Source organism: Adiantum capillus-veneris, chromosome 13 (assembly GCF_014529385.1).
Source record: "Adiantum capillus-veneris isolate H3 chromosome 13, ASM1452938v2, whole genome shotgun sequence".
NCBI lineage: Eukaryota > Viridiplantae > Streptophyta > Polypodiopsida > Polypodiales > Pteridaceae > Adiantum > Adiantum capillus-veneris.
The window spans coordinates 2,230,824-2,256,528 of record NC_140943.1 but is presented as its reverse complement, the minus strand read 5'-3'; the positions used below and the strand labels follow the sequence as shown (position 1 = coordinate 2,256,528).

The 25,705-nt window shown below is 45.4% G+C and overlaps 1 protein-coding gene across 4 annotated transcripts in view; it reads left to right on the top strand.

The window, feature by feature from the left end:
• The first annotated feature begins 13,354 nt into the window (after positions 1–13,354).
• LOC147443514 (uncharacterized) overlaps positions 13,355–25,705 on the top strand; it is a 32,739-nt gene continuing 20,388 nt past the window's right edge. For 3 of the 4 annotated variants that reach the window (XR_015189965.1, XM_086526324.1, XM_086526325.1), the window contains exon 1: positions 13,355–15,921. Coding sequence is in view for 3 of the 4 variants with exons in the window: in XM_086526324.1 (XP_086382450.1) it covers positions 13,784–15,895 (2,112 nt within the window). In the remaining variant the exon portion in view is untranslated. The remainder of the gene's footprint in view (positions 15,922–25,705) is intronic. The other variant, XM_086526323.1, reaches the window with a different exon arrangement.

The window sequence follows — 25,705 nt, the reverse complement described above, 5'->3', positions numbered from 1 at the left end:
CCGCTTTTCTCCTTTCCCCAAAATAGCATGGATACTAGTAAAAGGGCGGTGGTAATGTATGTGATAGTCTCCACCTAACCGTGCTATCTTATAGCCTCTCCCTAGCGTAGACACTGTCCACCGGCACTGCGGATCATGGGAGAGAAGCAGCGCGCCGCATGCACATGCAACCCACTTTTCCCCTTTCCCAACAATAACTCGGGTACCAGCGAAAAGGCGATGGTAATGCGTGTCCTAGTTTTCACCCAACCGTGCTATCTTATAGCCTTCCCCTAGCGTACACACTGTTCGGCCGTGCCGGTGGCCTTGAAAGAAGCTTGAAACACAGCCCAAGACGGAGGACGTGCATCTATTGGAAATGTCATCCACCACTTATAGGCCTTGCCTTTAAGAGATAGACGTGTTTCCACAGCCATCTTTATATTCCGGGTGTGTCTCAATCTATGCATATCGCTCCATTTGTGTAAGAACGTATTGACCGCATCCTTGTTGCGATCACGCTCTTCCCCGTGAAACTCAAGAATGGTGATATTCTTAAGTAATGCATTGCTACCTTCTACATCTTCTGTAGCACTTGTCTCTTGGACTCCTTGAGTCGTGAGAGCTTGGTTTCCTTGAACTGTGCCACTTGTGGCTCCTTGAGCCGCCTGTGAATTCATAAATTTTACAAGTAACTCCGTAACATTTGCATTGAGAGGTTGCGTTCAAGTACGCTTTGGTGATTTTCCAAAGTCTTGAAATCATCCATATCTACAAGGCCATGATCATCATCGTCATGCATATTAGCGTCAGCAGTACCCATGGTGCCCTGATTTTGATCTACGTGCTCAAAATCAAAAGTGTATGTAGGTGGGATATCCTCATTGGCCATGGTAAACACACACTAATGTAAAGAGAGAAAAAAAAACGTCAACTTGTACCTTGTGAAGCTTGAAGTCTTTTTGTTTTTTATGTTCCGCGATTTGCGTTGCATGCGAACCTTGCCTTGCGAAAATTGTAACGCTTCACGTGTCGTTTGTTGTAAGAACACTTTTGTTAATTCTTCACAAAAACTCGTCATTTTTGTGAAGACTTTTGTTCACTTTGAAGCTACCTCCTTAAGGAAAAAAGAATTTTTGGAGGAAAACTTGCCTTCCTCCAAGAAGTGAAAAGGAAAGTGGAAAGTGGAGAGGGGTAGACGTTCATGACAAACTATTAGCCCCGACGTGGTCTACCCTAAGACTGGGGGGCAGCTCAGGAGAATTGATAAGAAAATGCAATAGAGCAACAAGAGTCTTAAAGTGGGGGGACGAAACCAGATACTTCAAGAACTCCATTTTACATTGGTCCCCCTGGCTCTCCAAAGTTGTAGATCCGCCACAAAATCCCTATTGGATAGAAACAGCCAGGAAGATGAACAATAAGGGTTTGAATCGACTTGGGCACTTTTGGGACAGTGACTGCAAGAGTTGGAAAACCATTGACCTTCTGGTTACCCAATACCAACTCAATAGCTTGGAGGTCTTGCTGGTCAACAGAGTGATGAAAGAGCTTGACAATATAGTGATGCCAATCTGTGATTTGGAGTTTGACTGGAATGCCTGAAAATGGCCCGGAAGCAGTCTCTTATGGAAACCACATTCTAAAGGCATTTATCATACAATAATGCATAAGAAGAATTGGTCTAGCCCCCTTAACAAGATGTGGAAAAAACAATGGCCGGAGGAAAGGTGGGAGCAAGCAATGGAGAACATCTGGAAGCCAAAGGTTCCACAACACATGAAGGTATTCTTATGGAAGGTAATTTGGGGGGCTCTACCGACGGGCGTGAAGATTCAGGAGAGAGGGATTGGATCAGATCCATGCTTGGGGTGCAGGTTGGCTAGTGGAGATCTGACCCACCTATTCATGGAATGCCCAACTATCAAAGGCCTCACAGGGAAAATATTCAAGTGGGTCTAAAGAACATGGAAAATTGGTTTTTCCAAGATTGATCTATTCCTTGGAGGCAAGAATTCAAGTAGTCCTGCCCTCCTCATAAGCACTCAGATCGTCAGGTTCTTCTTCTTACACAATGTATGGTAGACAAGGAACCGCCGTGTGTTTGAAGGTGGTTCTGAGGTGGCAAGCTTCACAGAAATTATACACGAAAGCAAAGTGCTAATATGGACGCTCGGGTGCAAACAAAAATTCGAAGGATTGGTGTAGGGCTACTGGTGCCTTGTTGAAACAAATGGAATGCCTAGGAAGGGGGAAAACCTAGGCCATTGGTAAATAGAAGATCTCAGAAGAACATGATAATTGACCTTGCGTATCAAGGATAGGGGGGCGGTTCGTTAAGGGTGGCTGCCCATATTGCCGTTGTAACTATGGTCCCTGGATGATGTCATGGCTCGACACGAGCATGGCAGGACCTTGTCATTTTTTGGGACAATATAATTCACTCACAATTATGAGTTTTGCTACTATAAAAAAAAAAAAAGTGAAAAGGAAAGGTGAAACGACTTCCTTGAAGTTTGAAGCTTTCCCTTTTCTTTTAGCTTTTTCTTCAACATAAGTATCCTATCTTTCCTTGTTATACACAACAAAGCTCAATAGCTTGATGGTAAAGTGTTGGTCTCTTACCCTCATGGGGTGGGTTCCTCCTTCTACATGCAAGGGTTAAGCGAGCCTTCCTACGCGCGTAGCCAACGGAAGCCTTCGGAGCCTCGGTGTCATAGAGTTGCCGGTCGAGTTTGCCTTGGTCGCCCGCCTTGGTCATGCGATGTCTATCTTCACGTCGTTATTTGCTCTTCGTGGGAGAGAAGCAGCGCGTCGCATGTGCATGCAATCCGCTTTTCTCCTTTCCCCAAAATAGCATGGATACTAGTAAAAGGGCGGTGGTAATGTATGTGATAGTCTCCACCTAACCGTGCTATCTTATAGCCTCTCCCTAGCGTAGACACTGTCCACCAGCACTCCGGATCGTGGGAGAGAAGCAGCGCGCCGCATGTACATGCAACCCACTTTTCCCCTTTCCCAAAAATAACTCGGGTACCAGTGAAAAGGCGATGGTAATGCGTGTCCTAGTTTTCACCCAACCGTGCTATCTTATAGCCTTCCCCTAGCGTACACAATGTTCGGTCGTGCCGGTGGCCTTGAAAGAAGCTTGAAACACAGCCCAAGACGGAGGACGAGCATCTATTGGAAATGTCATCCACCACTTATAGGCCTTGCCTTTAAGAGATAGACGTGTTTCCACAGCCATCTTTATATTCCGGGTGTGTCTCAATCTATGCATATCGCTCCATTTGTGTAAGAACGTATTGACCGCATCCTTGTTGCGATCACGCTCTTCCCTGTGAAACTCAAGAATGGTGATATTCTTAAGTAATGCATTGCTACCTTCTACATCTTCTGTAGCACTTGTCTCTTGGACTCCTTGAGTCGTGAGAGCTTGGTTTCCTTGAACTGTGCCACTTGTGGCTCCTTGAGCCGCCTGTGAATTCATAAATTTTACAAGTAACTCCGTAACATTTGCATTGAGAGGTTGCGTTCAAGTACGCTTTGGTGATTTTCCAAAGTCTTGAAATCATCCATATCTACAAGGCCATGATCATCATCGTCATGCATATTAGCGTCAGCAGTACCCATGGTGCCCTGATTTTGATCTACGTGCTCAAAATCAAAAGTGTATGTAGGTGGGATATCCTCACTGGCCATGGTAAACACACACTAATGTAAAGAGAGAAAAAAAAACGTCAACTTGTACCTTGTGAAGCTTGAAGTCTTTTTGTTTTTTATGTTCCGCGATTTGCGTTGCATGCGAACCTTGCCTTGCGAAAATTGTAACGCTTCACGTGTCGTTTGTTGTAAGAACACTTTTGTTAATTCTTCACAAAAACTCGTCATTTTTGTGAAGGCTTTTGTTCACTTTGAAGCTACCTCCTTAAGGAAAAAAGAATTTTTGGAGGAAAACTTGCCTTCCTCCAAGAAGTGAAAAGGAAAGTGGAAAGTGGAGAGGGGTAGACGTTCATGACAAACTATTAGCCCCGACGTGGTCTACCCTAAGACTGGGGGGCAGCTCAGGAGAATTGATAAGAAAATGCAATAGAGCAACAAGAGTCTTAAAGTGGGGGGACGAAACCAGATACTTCAAGAACTCCATTTTACATTGGTCCCCCTGGCTCTCCAAAGTTGTAGATCCGCCACAAAATCCCTATTGGATAGAAACAGCCAGGAAGATGAACAATAAGGGTTTGAATCGACTTGGGCACTTTTGGGACAGTGACTGCAAGAGTTGGAAAACCATTGACCTTCTGGTTACCCAATACCAACTCAATAGCTTGGAGGTCTTGCTGGTCAACAGAGTGATGAAAGAGCTTGACAATATAGTGATGCCAATCTGTGATTTGGAGTTTGACTGGAATGCCTGAAAATGGCCCGGAAGCAGTCTCTTATGGAAACCACATTCTAAAGGCATTTATCATACAATAATGCATAAGAAGAATTGGTCTAGCCCCCTTAACAAGATGTGGAAAAAACAATGGCCGGAGGAAAGGTGGGAGCAAGCAATGGAGAACATCTGGAAGCCAAAGGTTCCACAACACATGAAGGTATTCTTATGGAAGGTAATTTGGGGGGCTCTACCGACGGGCGTGAAGATTCAGGAGAGAGGGATTGGATCAGATCCATGCTTGGGGTGCAGGTTGGCTAGTGGAGATCTGACCCACCTATTCATGGAATGCCCAACTATCAAAGGCCTCACAGGGAAAATATTCAAGTGGGTCTAAAGAACATGGAAAATTGGTTTTTCCAAGATTGATCTATTCCTTGGAGGCAAGAATTCAAGTAGTCCTGCCCTCCTCATAAGCACTCAGATCGTCAGGTACTTCTTCTTACACAATGTATGGTAGACAAGGAACCGCCGTGTGTTTGAAGGTGGTTCTGAGGTGGCAAGCTTCACAGAAATTATACACGAAAGCAAAGTGCTAATATGGACGCTCGGGTGCAAACAAAAATTCGAAGGATTGGTGTAGGGCTACTGGTGCCTTGTTGAAACAAATGGAATGCCTAGGAAGGGGGAAAACCTAGGCCATTGGTAAATAGAAGATCTCAGAAGAACATGATAATTGACCTTGCGTATCAAGGATAGGGGGGCGGTTCGTTAAGGGTGGCTGCCCATATTGCCGTTGTAACTATGGTCCCTGGATGATGTCATGGCTCGACACGAGCATGGCAGGACCTTGTCATTTTTTGGGACAATATAATTCACTCACAATTATGAGTTTTGCTACTATAAAAAAAAAAAAAGTGAAAAGGAAAGGTGAAACGACTTCCTTGAAGTTTGAAGCTTTCCCTTTTCTTTTAGCTTTTTCTTCAACATAAGTATCCTATCTTTCCTTGTTATACACAACAAAGCTCAATAGCTTGATGGTAAAGTGTTGGTCTCTTACCCTCATGGGGTGGGTTCCTCCTTCTACATGCAAGGGTTAAGCGAGCCTTCCTGCGCGCGTAGCCAACGGAAGCCTTCGGAGCCTCGGTGTCATAGAGTTGCCGGTCGAGTTTGCCTTGGTCGCCCGCCTTGGTCATGCGATGTCTACCTTCACGCCGTTATTTGCTCTTCGTGGGAGAGAAGCAGCGCGTCGCATGTGCATGCAATCCGCTTTTCTCCTTTCCCCAAAATAGCATGGATACTAGTAAAAGGGCGGTGGTAATGTATGTGATAGTCTCCACCTAACCGTGCTATCTTATAGCCTCTCCCTAGCGTAGACACTGTCCACCGGCACTGCGGATCGTGGGAGAGAAGCAGCGCGCCGCATGTACATGCAACCCACTTTTCCCCTTTCCCAAAAATAACTCGGGTACCAGTGAAAAGGCGATGGTAATGCGTGTCCTAGTTTTCACCCAACCGTGCTATCTTATAGCCTTCCCCTAGCGTACACAATGTTCGGTCGTGCCGGTGGCCTTGAAAGAAGCTTGAAACACAGCCCAAGACGGAGGACGAGCATCTATTGGAAATGTCATCCACCACTTATAGGCCTTGCCTTTAAGAGATAGACGTGTTTCCACAGCCATCTTTATATTCCGGGTGTGTCTCAATCTATGCATATCGCTCCATTTGTGTAAGAACGTATTGACCGCATCCTTGTTGCGATCACGCTCTTCCCCGTGAAACTCAAGAATGGTGATATTCTTAAGTAATGCATTGCTACCTTCTACATCTTCTGTAGCACTTGTCTCTTGGACTCCTTGAGTCGTGAGAGCTTGGTTTCCTTGAACTGTGCCACTTGTGGCTCCTTGAGCCGCCTGTGAATTCATAAATTTTACAAGTAACTCCGTAACATTTGCATTGAGAGGTTGCGTTCAAGTACGCTTTGGTGATTTTCCAAAGTCTTGAAATCATCCATATCTACAAGGCCATGATCATCATCGTCATGCATATTAGCGTCAGCAGTACCCATGGTGCCCTGATTTTGATCTACGTGCTCAAAATCAAAAGTGTATGTAGGTGGGATATCCTCACTGGCCATGGTAAACACACACTAATGTAAAGAGAGAAAAAAAAACGTCAACTTGTACCTTGTGAAGCTTGAAGTCTTTTTGTTTTTTATGTTCCGCGATTTGCGTTGCATGCGAACCTTGCCTTGCGAAAATTGTAACGCTTCACGTGTCGTTTGTTGTAAGAACACTTTTGTTAATTCTTCACAAAAACTCGTCATTTTTGTGAAGGCTTTTGTTCACTTTGAAGCTACCTCCTTAAGGAAAAAAGAATTTTTGGAGGAAAACTTGCCTTCCTCCAAGAAGTGAAAAGGAAAGTGGAAAGTGGAGAGGGGTAGACGTTCATGACAAACTATTAGCCCCGACGTGGTCTACCCTAAGACTGGGGGGCAGCTCAGGAGAATTGATAAGAAAATGCAATAGAGCAACAAGAGTCTTAAAGTGGGGGTACGAAACCAGATACTTCAAGAACTCCATTTTACATTGGTCCCCCTGGCTCTCCAAAGTTGTAGATCCGCCACAAAATCCCTATTGGATAGAAACAGCCAGGAAGATGAACAATAAGGGTTTGAATCGACTTGGGCACTTTTGGGACAGTGACTGCAAGAGTTGGAAAACCATTGACCTTCTGGTTACCCAATACCAACTCAATAGCTTGGAGGTCTTGCTGGTCAACAGAGTGATGAAAGAGCTTGACAATATAGTGATGCCAATCTGTGATTTGGAGTTTGACTGGAATGCCTGAAAATGGCCCGGAAGCAGTCTCTTATGGAAACCACATTCTAAGGGCATTTATCATACAATAATGCATAAGAAGAATTGGTCTAGCCCCCTTAACAAGATATGGAAAAAACAATGGCCGGAGGAAAGGTGGGAGCAAGCAATGGAGAACATCTGGAAGCCAAAGGTTCCACAACACATGAAGGTATTCTTATGGAAGGTAATTTGGGGGGCTCTACCGACGGGCGTGAAGATTCAGGAGAGAGGGATTGGATCAGATCCATGCTTGGGGTGCAGGTTGGCTAGTGGAGATCTGACCCACCTATTCATGGAATGCCCAACTATCAAAGGCCTCGCAGGGAAAATATTCAAGTGGGTCTAAATAACATGGAAAATTGGTTTTTCCAAGATTGATCTATTCCTTGGAGGCAAGAATTCAAGTAGTCCTGCCCTCCTCATAAGCACTCAGATCGTCAGGTACTTCTTCTTACACAATGTATGGTAGACAAGGAACCGCCGTGTGTTTGAAGGTGGTTCTGAGGTGGCAAGCTTCACAGAAATTATACACGAAAGCAAAGTGCTAATATGGACGCTCGGGTGCAAACAAAAATTCGAAGGATTGGTGTAGGACTACTGGTGCCTTGTTGAAACAAATGGAATGCCTAGGAAGGGGGAAAACCTAGGCCATTGGTAAATAGAAGATCTCAGAAGAACATGATAATTGACCTTGCGTATCAAGGATAGGGGGGCGGTTCGTTAAGGGTGGCTGCCCATATTGCCGTTGTAACTATGGTCCCTGGATGATGTCATGGCTCGACACGAGCATGGCAGGACCTTGTCATTTTTTGGGACAATATAATTCACTCACAATTATGAGTTTTGCTACTATAAAAAAAAAAAAAAGTGAAAAGGAAAGGTGAAACTACTTCCTTGAAGTTTGAAGCTTTCCCTTTTCTTCTAGCTTTTTCTTCAACATAAGTATCCTATCTTTCCTTGTTATACACAACAAAGCTCAATAGCTTGATGGTAAAGTGTTGGCCTCTTACCCTCATGGGGTGGGTTCCTCCTTCTACATGCAAGGGTTAAGCGAGCCTTCTTGCGCGCGTAGCCAACGGAAGCCTTCGGAGCCTCGGTGTCATAGAGTTGCCGGTCGAGTTTGCCTTGGTCGCCCGCCTTGGTCATGCGATGTCTATCTTCACGCCGTTATTTGCTCTTCGTGGGAGAGAAGCAGCGCGTCGCATGTGCATGCAATCCGCTTTTCTCCTTTCCCCAAAATAGCATGGATACTAGTAAAAGGGCGGTGGTAATGTATGTGATAGTCTCCACCTAACCGTGCTATCTTATAGCCTCTCCCTAGCGTAGACACTGTCCACCGGCACTGCGGATCATGGGAGAGAAGCAGCGCGCCGCATGCACATGCAACCCACTTTTCCCCTTTCCCAACAATAACTCGGGTACCAGCGAAAAGGCGATGGTAATGCGTGTCCTAGTTTTCACCCAACCGTGCTATCTTATAGCCTTCCCCTAGCGTACACACTGTTCGGCCGTGCCGGTGGCCTTGAAAGAAGCTTGAAACACAGCCCAAGACGGAGGACGAGCATCTATTGGAAATGTCATCCACCACTTATAGGCCTTGCCTTTAAGAGATAGACGTGTTTCCACAGCCATCTTTATATTCCGGGTGTGTCTCAATCTATGCATATCGCTCCATTTGTGTAAGAACGTATTGACCGCATCCTTGTTGCGATCACGCTCTTCCCCGTGAAACTCAAGAATGGTGATATTCTTAAGTAATGCATTGCTACCTTCTACATCTTCTGTAGCACTTGTCTCTTGGACTCCTTGAGTCGTGAGAGCTTGGTTTCCTTGAACTGTGCCACTTGTGGCTCCTTGAGCCGCCTGTGAATTCATAAATTTTACAAGTAACTCCGTAACATTTGCATTGAGAGGTTGCGTTCAAGTACGCTTTGGTGATTTTCCAAAGTCTTGAAATCATCCATATCTACAAGGCCATGATCATCATCGTCATGCATATTAGCGTCAGCAGTACCCATGGTGCCCTGATTTTGATCTACGTGCTCAAAATCAAAAGTGTATGTAGGTGGGATATCCTCATTGGCCATGGTAAACACACACTAATGTAAAGAGAGGAAAAAAAACGTCAACTTGTACCTTGTGAAGCTTGAAGTCTTTTTGTTTTTTATGTTCCGCGATTTGCGTTGCATGCGAACCTTGCCTTGCGAAAATTGTAACGCTTCACGTGTCGTTTGTTGTAAGAACACTTTTGTTAATTCTTCACAAAAACTCGTCATTTTTGTGAAGACTTTTGTTCACTTTGAAGCTACCTCCTTAAGGAAAAAAGAATTTTTGGAGGAAAACTTGCCTTCCTCCAAGAAGTGAAAAGGAAAGTGGAAAGTGGAGAGGGGTAGACGTTCATGACAAACTATTAGCCCCGACGTGGTCTACCCTAAGACTGGGGGGCAGCTCAGGAGAATTGATAAGAAAATGCAATAGAGCAACAAGAGTCTTAAAGTGGGGGGACGAAACCAGATACTTCAAGAACTCCATTTTACATTGGTCCCCCTGGCTCTCCAAAGTTGTAGATCCGCCACAAAATCCCTATTGGATAGAAACAGCCAGGAAGATGAACAATAAGGGTTTGAATCGACTTGGGCACTTTTGGGACAGTGACTGCAAGAGTTGGAAAACCATTGACCTTCTGGTTACCCAATACCAACTCAATAGCTTGGAGGTCTTGCTGGTCAACAGAGTGATGAAAGAGCTTGACAATATAGTGATGCCAATCTGTGATTTGGAGTTTGACTGGAATGCCTGAAAATGGCCCGGAAGCAGTCTCTTATGGAAACCACATTCTAAAGGCATTTATCATACAATAATGCATAAGAAGAATTGGTCTAGCCCCCTTAACAAGATGTGGAAAAAACAATGGCCGGAGGAAAGGTGGGAGCAAGCAATGGAGAACATCTGGAAGCCAAAGGTTCCACAACACATGAAGGTATTCTTATGGAAGGTAATTTGGGGGGCTCTACCGACGGGCGTGAAGATTCAGGAGAGAGGGATTGGATCAGATCCATGCTTGGGGTGCAGGTTGGCTAGTGGAGATCTGACCCACCTATTCATGGAATGCCCAACTATCAAAGGCCTCGCAGGGAAAATATTCAATTGGGTCTAAAGAACATGGAAAATTGGTTTTTCCAAGATTGATCTATTCCTTGGAGGCAAGAATTCAAGTAGTCCTGCCCTCCTCATAAGCACTCAGATCGTCAGGTTCTTCTTCTTACACAATGTATGGTAGACAAGGAACCGCCGTGTGTTTGAAGGTGGTTCTGAGGTGGCAAGCTTCACAGAAATTATACACGAAAGCAAAGTGCTAATATGGACGCTCGGGTGCAAACAAAAATTCGAAGGATTGGTGTAGGGCTACTGGTGCCTTGTTGAAACAAATGGAATGCCTAGGAAGGGGGAAAACCTAGGCCATTGGTAAATAGAAGATCTCAGAAGAACATGATAATTGACCTTGCGTATCAAGGATAGGGGGGCGGTTCGTTAAGGGTGGCTGCCCATATTGCCGTTGTAACTATGGTCCCTGGATGATGTCATGGCTCGACACGAGCATGGCAGGACCTTGTCATTTTTTGGGACAATATAATTCACTCACAATTATGAGTTTTGCTACTATAAAAAAAAAAAAAGTGAAAAGGAAAGGTGAAACTACTTCCTTGAAGTTTGAAGCTTTCCCTTTTCTTCTAGCTTTTTCTTCAACATAAGTATCCTATCTTTCCTTGTTATACACAACAAAGCTCAATAGCTTGATGGTAAAGTGTTGGCCTGTTACCCTCATGGGGTGGGTTCCTCCTTCTACATGCAAGGGTTAAGCGAGCCTTCCTGCGCGCGTAGCCAACGGAAGCCTTCGGAGCCTCGGTGTCATAGAGTTGCCGGTCGAGTTTGCCTTGGTCGCCCGCCTTGGTCATGCGATGTCTATCTTCACGCCGTTATTTGCTCTTCGTGGGAGAGAAGCAGCGCGTCGCATGTGCATGCAATCCGCTTTTCTCCTTTCCCCAAAATAGCATGGATACTAGTAAAAGGGCGGTGGTAATGTATGTGATAGTCTCCACCTAACCGTGCTATCTTATAGCCTCTCCCTAGCGTAGACACTGTCCACCGGCACTGCGGATCGTGGGAGAGAAGCAGCGCGCCGCATGCACATGCAACCCACTTTTCCCCTTTCCCAAAAATAACTTGGGTACCAGTGAAAAGGCGATGGTAATGCGTGTCCTAGTTTTCACCCAACCGTGCTATCTTATAGCCTTCCCCTAGCGTACACACTGTTCGGCCGTGCCGGTGGCCTTGCCCGTAGGACCCATGTCCGTACACACACAGACATATTATATATATATATATATATATATAGTTCAAAAATCTTACAAATTTCAAAAATTTTGCTAGTATTTTTGGTTTGCTTCTTTGCGAGGAGGACACTCGATCGCTTAATAAAAAAGACATTCTCGAGCACTGCTTCATCTTATATAATCGTAGTCAAACTCAACCTAATGATTTTATCACTTTCTTATTGTTTTAGAAAGCCATCGGGACCCTTTCACTTGTTGGCCTGCTTAAGAAAGGCCTTAGTATTGGGCTGGGTTGGGAGTACTTTGACGGATGGCGTCCACGTGGACGACCAGGGTTAAGAGCACGTTTTAGAGATTTTAATACTATGCAACACGAGCTGTGGACAATATGGAGAACCTACGACTCGCGAGAGAGCACGAAATGTGGGCAGGCCGGTGGTGAGGTCTTCAATACATAGTGAGGGGTCGGTGGTGATGTCTGCGAGCATTAAGAGTGCGAATCGGTGATGGCGATGCGGCTTGCTAAGGTGTGTGATGAGAAGGCGGGTGGGTTTCAGAGTTTTTTGATGAGCTGTGCGACACTGTGGAGAAGGCGGGCTGTGGTAAAACAGGTCTGTGGAGAGAGAGAGAGAGAGAGAGAGAGAGAGAGAGAGAGAGAGAGAGAGAGAGAGAGAGAGAGATCCTGTATGCGTCGCAGCCACCTCTCCTTTGCATCGTCACAGTATTCATTGTTGCCAGATTTGCCTGTTTAACGATATTGTTGAAATCGTGGCGACATACCACTAAGCCTATCTTTGCATTAGCACGCCTAATTTTGTGTTGTGTGCCTTGAGTCTCCATGTTCATGTGCATTCTTTCCTCACATAAGACATCTTGTCTCCCACATTTACGAAGGTAGAATTATATGCTTGCCAAGGAGCTTTGAAAGTGCAAAGGCAAAGATTGCAACAGCATTGAAGTGGCACGATTCAAAGGGAACACATACAAAAAGAGCACTCAAGGCAATGGTAGTTGGCAAGGTGCGAGGGGGTGGGGCGTCCTAAGATTAGTTTTCTGGGACATCAGAGATTCAATGGCAGCCTCGATTTGAATCTGAGTCCTAAGATTAGTTTTTTTGGGATCGATGGCAGTGGCAACCCCGATTTGAATCTGAGTCGTTGATCCCATGGTTGCACCCCATGGCACTTGAATTCTAATGTATGGATTGTTATACTTTCTTTTTCTTGTCCATCTCATTGAACATACATCAAGGGGTTGAGAGAGAGAGAGAGAGAGAGAGAGAGAGAGATTGCATAGTCTTTCGTAGAAGGTTGTAAGATTGCTCTTGCTGCTTCGTACTTCTAGAGTTTTTTTCAACCTCTTTTTAAGAACTACATAAAAACGCCTTCAAGACCAGAGTTGAAACGAGTCAATATCATGTTTCATCTATATGTATATGTATTCTATAACGGCACAGAGAGTGCACTGTACACATGTCAAAAACTGCGAGATGAAGGCTAAAGTCCAAAAATCCTTTGCACACGATAAAGAGGGAGAGAGTGAGGGCGGCCGACCGTACTAGTCTTTTCATAAGGCCATAGGGGGAAGTGTGCAATCCGGGTGCATATTTAAAGCTGATGAATCAAACCAGCATTTGAGTCCTTTCATTTAAGAGCTTCATATGGATACGTTTCATTAAATTGATTTATTATGATGCACTTCTGTGCAATTGCATGGATTGGAGCATGGAGGTCGATCAAAAGTTCAACCCCTGGACAGCTCTTTGGCACTGCCGTCAGAAGGTAGGCCTGGCTACATATGATTAAAAAACCAGAGTTGATGGCCTTTGTTTTTTTCACGTGAAATGGATTTCCCGTCATTTGTCACCCTCACTTTCGACCCTGCTGCAAGACGCTGTTTTGTGTCTGTCTTTGCGTTGCCTCACCTACGCGCAGCATCAGCATCGCCATCGCCACCCTTATCTTCTTTCTCATCATCATCAACATCATTGCCGTCTTCGTCGCCCATCCCCAATGCATGAGATTTTCCTGTGATTTTTTTGGGCTGTTCCATCATTTCCCCCATTCTAAAACCCGAGGTTCTGAAACCCTAATCTTCTCTGTTTTTCTCCTCCGTAATTCTCTCTACGCTGCTTTGTGCCATCGCAGATTCGCAATTAGCTCTTCTTTCACTGCCTTTCCAGGGTTTCCGTTTCTGAGTTTATCGACCTTACGTCCCCGTGTACCGAAGCATTCATGGCCGACAATTCGAGATCGCCAGATGTTTGCCCTTGGGATCCCGGTGAGGTTTGCAAAGCAGCCAATGGTGCTTGCCTCCCTCCTCGGAAGAGATTATTAGCTGGTTTAAGGCAGAACGGTTGGCTCTCTTCGACCCCTCCCTATTTTCAGGGAGCTTCTCAGGAGTTGAAGCTGGAGGTAGATCTTACGGAGACCAAGCATGAATGCACTACAGACGCCCATCTCTCGGAGTCTCCGACCTGTAAACAAGGTGAGTGCAACGCAGTTGAAGAGCGGGTTTCTGTTTCTGTTAGAAGCAAGCGAGCAATCAAAAAAAGAAAGAGCCTTTCCATCCTGGCAGACTGCCGAACATCTGTCAAGAACTTAGAACCAGAGCTTCTCAAGTCTTGCTCTGGAAGTGAAATCCTAGAGAAAGCTAGAAGGAGCAATGTTTCCAATCCAAAGAGGGAGCAGGCAGTTGTTTATGGATACGATGAAATGGTGGATGCTGCTAGAGCTGCTGCAGCAAAGGCTGCAAAGGCAGCTGTCAAAGCGAAATCCATAGCTCTGGAAAAAGCTGCGGCAGCAGCTAAGGCTGCTGCAATTGCGAGGGCTGCCCTCGAAGCTGTAGCCCTTGCTGCTGAAAATGAGTTACTGGAGTGCCAGCCAGATATGAATGGTTGGGCCTCATGTGAGCATAACAGAATTGGCAAAGAGCTAGCAGGAGAATGTGGATCTGGACCTAAGTTTTTACCTCTTCCTCATCTTCCTTTCAGTAAAAGTGTTCATGGTCCTGCAGGAAAGAAGTTCGGAAAGAGGAGGACATGGTCGAACGGTAGTACCACCAGTTTAATTGAGAGCAAGGATGCTGAGAAAACACATGCTGATCAAAGTCCCACTGTTACTTTTCATGCTGTGGATACTGATACTGTTTTGGATAGGATTCAGGAAGACAAACACATACAATCTGGTCAAAATTCTTTAGTTGCTCCTTCTACTGCAAGTGTTGATGATAACCCTGTTGATAAATACGACAACACTCAGCAAACATACAAAATTTGCACTTTTGCTTGTCCAATGCCACCTCCTTCCGACGATGAGAAACTGGCTCGGCAACTACATCGTGCTATGAATAGCTCGCCCCGAATATCTCGCAGCCAAGCATGCTTAGAGTATTGTAGGAAAAGTGAGACATCTCCATTCTCAATGGATGGATATACTCAAATTAAATACCCACAAACTCGAGGATGTAGCTCTTCTAGGGAAAAAAGGCAACGCCACAAGGGCAAGTTGCGGGTTTCAAGGTCCAGCACTGGTAAAGCAGACATTAAAATAAAGTCTATGACTGTGATTAATGAGACACTGAATAAGCATCAAAATGCGAGTATTGCTCAGTGCCGTCTGTTGGGAAGCACAGGGTCTTGCTTTGCTGCCTCTGCTGAGTATAGAGATGCTTTCAGCCATAAAAACGATGATTTAATGCCAGATGTCTCTAACTGTGCTTTTATCTCATTGAGTAATTGTAACGAAGACCTTAGCACTTTAAAAGCCAATTGTAATGCTGTTGGCAGTCTAAACCTTTGCTCAAAGCCCAAAGGGGTAAGGAGTCATTGCCAAATACTGGGAAGCAATGATCATATTACAGCAAGTCAGAGATTGTCAAGAAAGTCAAAATCCAGAAGAAGAAAACAGGTAACAGGAAAATTTGTAGCCTCAGCTGAAAGTGGAGGTGCCAGTAGAGATAATGAGTTGCTGTCTATATGCACTGACAGTCGGTCAGAGACACCGGCCAAGGTTGCATCTGAACAAACAGGCTTTTACGATGATACATCATATTCTGATGATTATGAAGGTAGTGATGAGAATCAAGATGGAATAATGGTCTCAGGACCAGGATCCATTGCAGGAGTTAATGCATATGACTCGCCTGCAATTAAAAGCATACAAGAAAATTCGTTTTGGAGCAAGTCAGGCAGGGCCGCACACAGATTCTCAGATCTGTCTGTGTCTGGTGAAAGGCAAAAACGAGATCAAAAGATTCTAGGGGTTCTTGCAAATAGATTAACCAAGGGGAATCGAATCTTTGGAAAAAGCTTAACTTCATACTTGCCTTCCCAACCCGCTTTGTAACTGTTCTGACCCCTTCGGACGTGCAGGTATGTTTACATGTTTTAGTTCAGTTGATGTTTCTTGTAGTGGTCCTATGAACTCTGTTAACTACGGTGTGCTATTTATGTTTGTTGAGGGTTGTGAGAGAAGGATGAAAAGCTTGTTTGTGAAGAGTGAATTTGCCAAAGCAATTTTGGACGATATTGTTTACCATCCGATGTTTATCATTTGATGTTTACCATTCGATTATTCGGCTCTTAAGATGTTTCAATGCTTAGATATTTTGACTCCATTAGGGGTTAGAGAATAAGGGGTAGGTAAATTGGGCAAGTACGTATCATTCTTAAACAATTGAACCTTGGCCCCCCCCCCCCCCCCCCCGGAGTGCGCAACTTTTTGTGGAGTGGCTTAAATCGATCTACTGACACTTGGCCCCGAGTTCATTGGGACACAATTATAGTGCCTAGAGAGGAGGGAGGCTTGGCGATTATTGATCGAGAGAGGCATCGCTTGCCAAGCTCATAGTACTCGGACTGTTTCTTGGGGCTGAGCCTTGGAAACAATTTCTGTACCATGCTTTGTCACGTGCCTTTCTCGGTTTGGGTCTATGGCTAGTGCAGAGCTTGGCGCCTATCCATCAGATTCATCTTTACAGATGCTCCTTTGGATACGTCTTATTTGTCACCCTTTATGTGCTGCATGTTGAGGATTTGGAAGGATTTTCGCCTTGTCTTGATTCAATACTCACCGTACTGTGTGGAGGAGGTAGCGAGGCAGCCACTTGTTTGGAATGCGATTGTGACAGATTCAAAAGGCTCTCAGCTATGAGAGAGGACACACATTGATTGGGATAGATGGGATGATGGGGTGACAACTTCTTTACATCGTTAGTCAGATGCTTCCTTGGTTGGAGCACATGTCATTGGTGCTACCTACAGGATCCGCAGAGGGATTGTTGCCTGTATGAGAGATTGATCAATGGCTCTGAACTGTGCTCAAGGTTCCTTTTTTACTTAGGGAAGGGAGAGCCTTCCGTTCTTTAATGAGAGAGTGCAAGTGATCGGAAACAAGTGGATAAACACCGTGAATGAAGGTGCATGAGTCTGAGAGATAGAGAGAGAAGAATACGACACCAGAAAGTTGTCAAACCCTCCTCCAGGGGCCCCTCTCTCGATGTTGCTAATTGGACTATTTTCTTATTTTTAACGATTAATCTCTTTTTAGGATATTTTATTGTGTGCACTAAGAACTTTTAAAAGATTGTAGCTACAGGAACTGCCATCAAGAACGGACAACTCTGATGTGTCATTTGATGGGTGACGGTAAACATTGCGAAGGAGTTTCCGTAAGTTCGGTGGAAAGGGTCGGGTTACGAGTGCTCCTGATGCGTCACATGATGGGTGACGGGTGCATCAGTAAGAGGGCATCCCGTAGGCTAAGGAGGAAATATGAACTGAGTAAGAAAATACGTGTAAGAACGCAAGCACAAGAATAAAGATGGGTTCAATGAAGCTTTTTACGAAAAGAAGGAACAGTCGCGGGAGGGCAGATGTTTTCTTGCGAGGAGTCTGTGTCTGCATTGCATCTATGTCGTGTCCTGCACCCGAGGACGCCTGGAATGTGTTCGTGTAGCATTGTTTTCACTAACTGAGTGAGTTTTTAAAGTTTGAACAGGTTCACACTTTGTTTTATAAAGTGGCCGGTCACTCCTTTTATTAATAAAATAAAGCAAGGCTCTTATTTAAAAAAAAAGCCAGCGCTAAAAGCGACGCAAGGGGCTGAAATCTGCGATCTCTCTCTCTCCTCTCTCTAGAAAGCGCCAGAATCAGCGATTCTTCTCTCTCCTCTCTCTAGGGCGCCAGGGCTCTGCTTTTTCGGCTGCTATTCCCGCCGGATGCCGGGGCCTATAAAAGGGCAGTAAGCGTTCAGTTTTTGGAGAGGCCGGGAGTAGCAGAAAGTGCTAGCGCTGGGATTCTGGAGCAGAGGTTGGCGACGGAAACGGCAAGTGTTCGTGTGACGACTGAGTACGGAGGTCGCTTTTCCGAGCAAGGAGCGACAGGTATAAGGTGTTGATACGCATTGAGAATTATTGCTTTGTGTGGTTTGTTTTGCAGGAACCTCCCGTCTTACGGGAAAGCCCTTCACGGGAAGTACGGCTTTACGCCTAAGTTCCTTACGGGAAAGTACGGCTTCGCGCCTAAGTCCCTTACGGGAAGGAACGGCCTTGCGCCCAAGCCCTTTACGGGAAAGCATGACCTTCGGGTCTAAGATTATAGAACGGAGGGGTTTCCTCGGGTTCTCGTGCTTGTATAAGAATTCTCCTTGAATAAAGAATACTCTTAAGGGGGGGGGGACCAACCCATCTTGTGGTCCCCAATATTGTGTCGATCTTCTCCCTTCTTTTCCTTTTGCAAAGTATTTTATTTTTTCAGATTTCTAAGTGCTCGTGTACTCTCCCGTTTTGTGACAGTGGTATCAGAGCTCGGACTCCTCTCTTTCTCTGCAAAGAAGGACGATGCCTGGAAGAACGGGAAGAACCATGTCGGGCCAAGGGAGAAGCGTTGAAGAGGAGCTTCAACAAGTGCAAGCTCAGCTTGCGGATTTGCAACAAATCTTACTGTTGCCAGACGTCCAAAAGCTCTTGGGCGGAATGAAGAAAACGAATGGAACTGATGCAACCAAATCATCCAGACAACAGTGTTGGCGTGAGACCACAGGAGGAAAGAGAAGAAGAATGTTCCGAGGTGCACAAAGGATCTTCGGATCGGAATGAATGGCCTACTCCAAGGAAAGGCCAGGAAAAAGCGCTCTCTTTGCTAGACGAGAGCAAGGACATCTCTATCTCATCTCCATCCTACTCTCCTGATTATACTTCTACTTCTCGATCATCTCGACAGAAGAAGGAAGCCGCTACTACTACTACCCTACATCAACCTAAAGATAAGCCTCGATTCAAGAAGCATGGTCGCAAGTCTCAACATCACATGAGAGTCTTCAAATCGGGCGACAAGGACATCAAGTTCGAAACCTATAACGGACGGAGAGACATCTCCAAAGCACTGTCCTTCATCAGGCAGTTTGAAGTCGCCTTTACCAATAGGCACTTCACAAAAAGATCCAAATTACGCCATGTGGGGATGCACCTCAAGGAAACGGCAAGTAATTGGTGGTTAGCCAAGATTCTGGAAGGTTCTCAGGTCAGAACTTGGGAGAGCTTCAAATCTGAATTTTATGAACAATTTCTTCCACCTGACTTCGAGCAGGACATACGGAAGGAATGGGATTGGCTTGCCCAGAAGGAACATGAAAGAGTAACGACTTATGTGGACAAGTATCGGTCGGTTCTTTTGAAGGTCACTCCCTTCATGAAGATTGCCGACGAGGAAAAGAAACGAAAGTTCGAAGCGGGTCTCCAACCGCAGCTTCGAAAGAGTATGAAAGTGTATCCGCATGATACTCTTCAGAGGATGATGGAGTCAACAATCATTGCTGAGGATTTGCACTCAACTGGGACGCCCAGAAAAATGCAGCATAGCACTTACCGTGCAAGACAAAGAGGGGTCTACGATGATCATGGGGGCCAAGGAAGAAAACGTCCTCCATCTAGGGACGATGATCATTCTAAGAAGCCGGAGGGCACTGGCAAGCGAACTAAGTATCTTTCTCCTACTCAACTTCAAACTTTCAGAGAGGAAGGAAGATGCTTCTACTGTGGCGAGAAAGGACATATGAAACCGGATTGCCCGCTAAAGCAGCAACGGCAAGAACAAGCCTCTACAAGGCAAGAGAAGGCAAGGAAGGAACCCGCACCGCCAAGCACGAACTCAATTCCAGATGTTCAAGGAAACACAGAAACGGAGAAAGGGAAGCGTCAACTTCTGAAGGGCTGGGGGTCTTTGAACAATCGGCGAGTACTGATTCTTTATGATCCAGGATCCACGGATAACTTCATCTCCCTGGATATTGCGGAACGTTTGTGCCTCACACCGGCTCAGCTTGGCACACCGGTTACATCCGGATCGGCATTCGAGGGGTTGACAACCAATGCAACTCCCGTGCAAGGACAGCTCAATCTTCGGATTGGCGAGTACAAGGACCGCGAATCATTTTTGATGGCACCCATCGAGGGATGTGATATCATCTTGGGTATGCCATGGCACTTCCACATGACACCTATTCCCGATTATGTGGAAAAGACCCTCACTTTTGACCATGGGGGTAAGAAAATAAAGATTCATGCTGATGCAGGAGATTGGCAGTTCCCAATTGTAAGCCATATCTCCATTAAGAAAGAAATGAAGAAGTGTGTTTCTGCTTACTTGATTTTTGCACGTGAGAAGGATAAAACTAGTAGGGACTCTCTCTCTAGTCTGGAAATTAAGCGTCTTCAATTTATTGAAAAGTACAAAGATTGTTTCACGGAAACACTTCTTGATGAACTCCCTCCGGTACGCCCGGAAGATCACCGCATAGATCTCATACCGGGTAGCTCGCCTCCCAATCAACCCCCTTATCGGGTAAGTCTTGCTCAGCAAGAGGAAATTTTGAAGCAAGTCAACAAGCTTCTAGAGAAAGGGTTAGTACGGCCAAGTGCTTCACCCTACTGCTCTCCAGTTCTACTGGTGCAGAAGAAAGATGGCACGTTTCGAATGTGCATAGACTATAGGTCTTTAAACAAGATCACGGTCAAGAATCGCTTTCCGATCCCTCGGATTGATGATATACTTGATAAGTTACAGGGTGCAAGTGTCTTTAGTCGCATAGACTTAAAGAGTGGGTATCATCAGATACGGATCACCCCTGAGGATGTCCATAAGATTGCTTTCCGCACAACCTTTGGACTATATGAATTTTTGGTAATGCCTTTCGGCTTGACCAATGCTCCTGCGACGGTCAATCGCATGATGGACCGCATTTTCAGCCCGTATCTAGCTTTTACGGGAGTATTCTTTGACGACATACTCATCTTCTCTAAGTCAGAAGAGGAACATCGGAAGCACTTGGACCTAGTGTTTCAAGAATTGCGAAAGCATGAGTTGCATGTGAATGCAAAGAAGAGCGAGTTCTTTCTCTCAAAGATACACTATCTCGGCCATATAGTCTCTCACAATCAAGTGAGTATGGATCCTGCCAAGATCCGAGTGGTAGAAGATTGGCCTATTCCCACTACGGTACATGATGTACGTAGCTTCCTGGGATTATGTTCGTATTATCGAAGGTTTGTCCAAGGATTTGCTCATGTAGAAGGACCACTTCATGATTTGACAAAGAAGAAGATTCCTTTCAGATGGGGATCGAGACAACAAGGAGCTTTTGATCGGCTCAAGTACTTGCTAAGCCATGGACCTATTTTGATAGTGCCCGACTTAAGGAAACCATTTGAGGTTCACTGCGATGCTTCAGGCGATTGCATCGGAGCAGTGTTAAACCAAGAAGGCCATGCAGTGGCCTACGAAAGCAGACGGTTTAAGGATGCAGAGTTGCATGCATCAATCTACGAAAAGGAACTCACGGTTGTGATTCACGCCTTATCCAACTGGAAGCACTATCTTCTAGGAGCGGATTTTGTGATCAAGATTGATCACCAAAGTTTGCGGTATTTTCTTACGCAAAGGAAGCTATCTGAGAAGCAGATGAGATGGGCCAACTTTTTGTCTATGTTTCACTTTCAGATCCTTCACACGGCTGGGAGTAAGAATGTGGTCGCAGACGCATTGTCTAGACGGCCAAGGGTGAACGCTATCACTTCGGTGTATCACCAAGAATTAGAAGCACTATCGGATTTGTATCCGAATGACCCAGACTTCTCCACCATTTGGGGAAAGCTACATCGTGGAGAGAATGAGTTTCCCTATTCCATCCGGGACGGTTATCTCTACCACCATCATGCCATATATGTGGCGGAACCATTAAGAAAGAAGATCATGGATGAAGCACACGCTTCGCCTTATGCGGGTCATCGGGGTATTCTCCCTACGACCTTAGCAATGGAAAGATATTTCTTTTGGCCTAGTCCTAAAGCAGACATTGATAAGTATGTCAGGGAATGCTTGGTTTGCCAAAAAGTGAAGTATGATCGGCATAAGACGCCTGATTGCTACAACCTTTGCCTGTGCCTAATAAACCTTGGGAAAGTATTGCCATGGACTTCATCATGGACCTCCCTAGAACTCAGACTGGAAATGACGCGATCTGGACCATTGTGGACAGGTTTAACAAGCAAGCACACTTTATACCAGTCAAGAAAACGATCAAAGCAGATCATATGGCTAGGGTCTTCTTGGCACAGATCTTTAAGCATCATGGAATGCCTAAGTCTATTGTGAGTGATCGAGATCCTCGCATGACAGGAAATTTTTGGCGTGCCTTGATGGATAATCTTGGTACGAAGCTGAATTTTTCATCTGCCTACCATCCTCAAACGGACGGGCAAAGTGAGATAGCCAATTCCACAGTATTGGATATGTTAAAAGCTTACGTGTCAGACTGGCAATCTGACTGGGAGAAATATTTGCCTCTTGTTGAGTATGCGTATAACAATACCATACACTCATCAATAGGGAAAGCACCTTTTGAGATCCTCTATTGTAAGCCTTTGCTTCCACCCATCCTTTTAACTAAGGACAAGATCTTTGCAGCAGATGAATTTGTCCGGGATTTGGACACAGCCTACGGGCAAGTTAGGAGAGCTATTCTACGCTCTTAGGAAAAGCATAAGAAAGCTGCAGACAAGCACAGGAGGAATCTCGACTTAACAGTCGGACAATTAGTCTTACTCAAGTTTGAGAAGGCAAGACTTAAGAAACAAGCGTCTCATAAGGGGAAGGTGGTAAAACTTTCTACCCGTTATTATGGGCCGTTTAAGATCACTGAGCGAGTGAATGATGTCACCTTCCGATTAGAGCTACCGCCTAATTGGAGGATCCATAATGCTTTCCATGTCAGTTTACTCTGGCCGTATGTGGGACCGCCTCCAAGTCAGCCTAGTGCTGAGGAACCTCCTGAGGTTGAGGAAACGGAAGAAATACTCTAACCGGAGCAGATAGTAAGTCATCAAGAGCGGCCTCTCAAATCCGGAAAGATAACACGGAAGTATTTGGTTAAGTTTAAGAACTATTCGAATCTAGATGCTCAGTGGATGACGCAGGAGGAATTAGCAGCTTATCCCGAGATACTGGAGGTATATGTCCAAGCACTACAGTTGAGGTCAACTGTTTAGAAGCCAGAGGGATGTTGCTAATTGGACTATTTTCTTATTTTTAATGATTAATCTCTTTTTAGGATATTTTATTGTGTGCACTAAGAACTGTTAAAAGATTGTAGCTACAGGAATTGCCATCAAGAACGGACAACTCTGATGTGTCATTTGATGGGTGACGGTAAACATGGCGAAGGAGTTTCCGTAAGTTCGGTGGAAAGGGCCGGGTTACGAGTGCCCTTGATGCGTCACATGATGGGTGACGGGTGCATCAGTAAGGGGGCATCCCGTAGGCTAAGGAGGAAATCCGAACTGAGTAAGAAAATACGCGCAAGAACGCAAGCACAAGAATAAAGATGGGTTCAATGAAGCTTTTTACGAAAAGCAGGAACAGTCGCGGGAGGGCAGATGTTTTCTTGCGAGGAGTCTGTGTCTGCATTGCATCTGTGTCGTGTCCTGCACCCGGGGACGCCTGGAATGTGTTCGTGTAGCATTGTTTTCACTAACTGAGTGAGTTTTTAAAGTTTGAACAGGTTCACACTTTGTTTTATAAAGTGGCCGGTCACTCCTTTTATTAATAAAATAAAGCAAGGCTCTTATTTAAAAAAAAAGCCAACGCTAAAAGCGACGCAGGGGGCTGAAATCTGCGATCTCTCTCTCCTCTCTCTAGAAAGCGCCAGAATCAGCGATTCTTCTCTCTCCTCTCTCTAGGGCGTCAGGGCTCTGCTTTTTCGGCTGCTATTCCCGCCGGATGCCAGGGCCTATAAAAGGGCAGCAAGCGTTCAGTTTTTGGAGAGGCCGGGAGCAGCAGAAAGTGCTAGCGCTGGGATTCTGGAGCAAAGGTTGGCGACGGAAACGGCAAGTGTTCGTGTGACGACTGAGTACGGAGGTCACTTTTCCGAGCAAGGAGCGACAGGTATAAGGTGTTGATACGCATTGAGAATTATTGCTTTGTGTGGTTTGTTTTGCAGGAACCTCCCGTCTTACGGGAAAGCCCTTCACGGGAAGTACGGCTTTACGCCTAAGTCCCTTACGGGAAAGTACGGCTTTGCGCCTAAGTCCCTTACGGGAAGGAACGGCCTTGCGCCCAAGCCCTTTACGGGAAAGCACGACCTTCGGGTCTAAGATTACAGAACGGAGGGGTTTCCTCGGGTTCTCGTGCTTGTATAAGAATTCTCCTTGAATAAAGAATACTCTTAAGGGGGGGGGGGGACCAACCCATCTTCTGGTCCCCAATACTGTGTCGATCTTCTCCCTTCTTTCCCTTTTGCAAAGTATTTTATTTTTCAGATTTCTAAGTGCTCGTGTACGCTCCCGTTTTGTGACACTCGATGGCGAGAGAGGTCTATGCTATTGATTTCACAAATCTCTACAATGCTTTGGACTTGCCGACGATGTCAATGATGATGAGGACGACGACGAGACGGACCGAAATCTGAAAATGCTAATGGTTGAAATCTGCAAATCTTTATCTGCTGAATCCTGACTCTATGTTGGTGACGACGACGATGACGACGATGCGACGACGACGCGCTGAAAACGCAGATGCTGAAATCAGTGTTCCGGGCTGAAATCGCAAACTTCGATGGATCTGATCGTGCTGCGGGAATCTCCTGCGGGAAGGTGAGATCTGCGAGGTTTGCGGGTTGTTCTGCGGTGTGCCTATGCTGAAAATTGAAAACGTTGGTGCTATTGTTGGTGAGATTTGCGAGGTTTGGAGGTTGTTCTGCGGTGTGTCTATGCTAAAAATTGAAAACGTTGGTGCTATTGTTGATTCCGTCACGGAGAACTGCAAAACGTTGGGTTGCCTGCTGCTCCAAAAATGCTAGGGCTGAATTCTGTTTGTTGTGGGAAATCTGCTAACGCAAGGGCTGATCTGCTGTGTTGCTGTGGAATCTGCTAACGCTAGGGCTGATCTGCCATCTTGCTGTCACTGGGCTGATCTGCACTGCAAAAACGCCAGGGCTGAATTGCATGCAAAAATGCTGGGCTATCTGTAGCAAAAACGCTAGGACTTTGCTGATGGGGGTCTTGCTGAGAAGTTGTCTGTCGAACGCGGAGTTTTTGCTGCCCTTTCTACTAGAAAGTGCTAGCGCTAGGTTTCTTTATGTACTTGCTTTCTAAAATTGCCCTACCTAGTTCTCAACAAAAGTCACTTAAAAATAATAAGTGAAAACTGGCTAAAATAGGGAAAATAGGTCTATGCACTGTAAAAATGATGCTGATGGGTTTTGATGAAAATCTAATGATCATGTTGTGTGCAACCAGAGGATATGCATCTACTCTAAGTGTCTGGACATGCACGGTCTGCGAACAGACTCACAAAAGTGTAATCTAGACTGACTGAACTGAACCGAACCCAAGTCATGAAGTAGCTCGTGTCACAAAGTGATGACGTGTCTGCTTGAGAGCATGCGGGAAACCCTAGCTCTGACTGCTACTGAAAACCCTAAAATTTGTCAGAAACCCTAACACTAACCCTAACCCTAAAACCTGTCCTAAACCCTAACCCTAACCCTAGCAGCAGGACAGATTTCCGTGAAACGTGGATGATGACATGGCACAATTTTCGGATTTTGCGACGCTTTTTCAACTGCTGAGCGACGACATTTTTGCTTTATTCCTCCACGCAA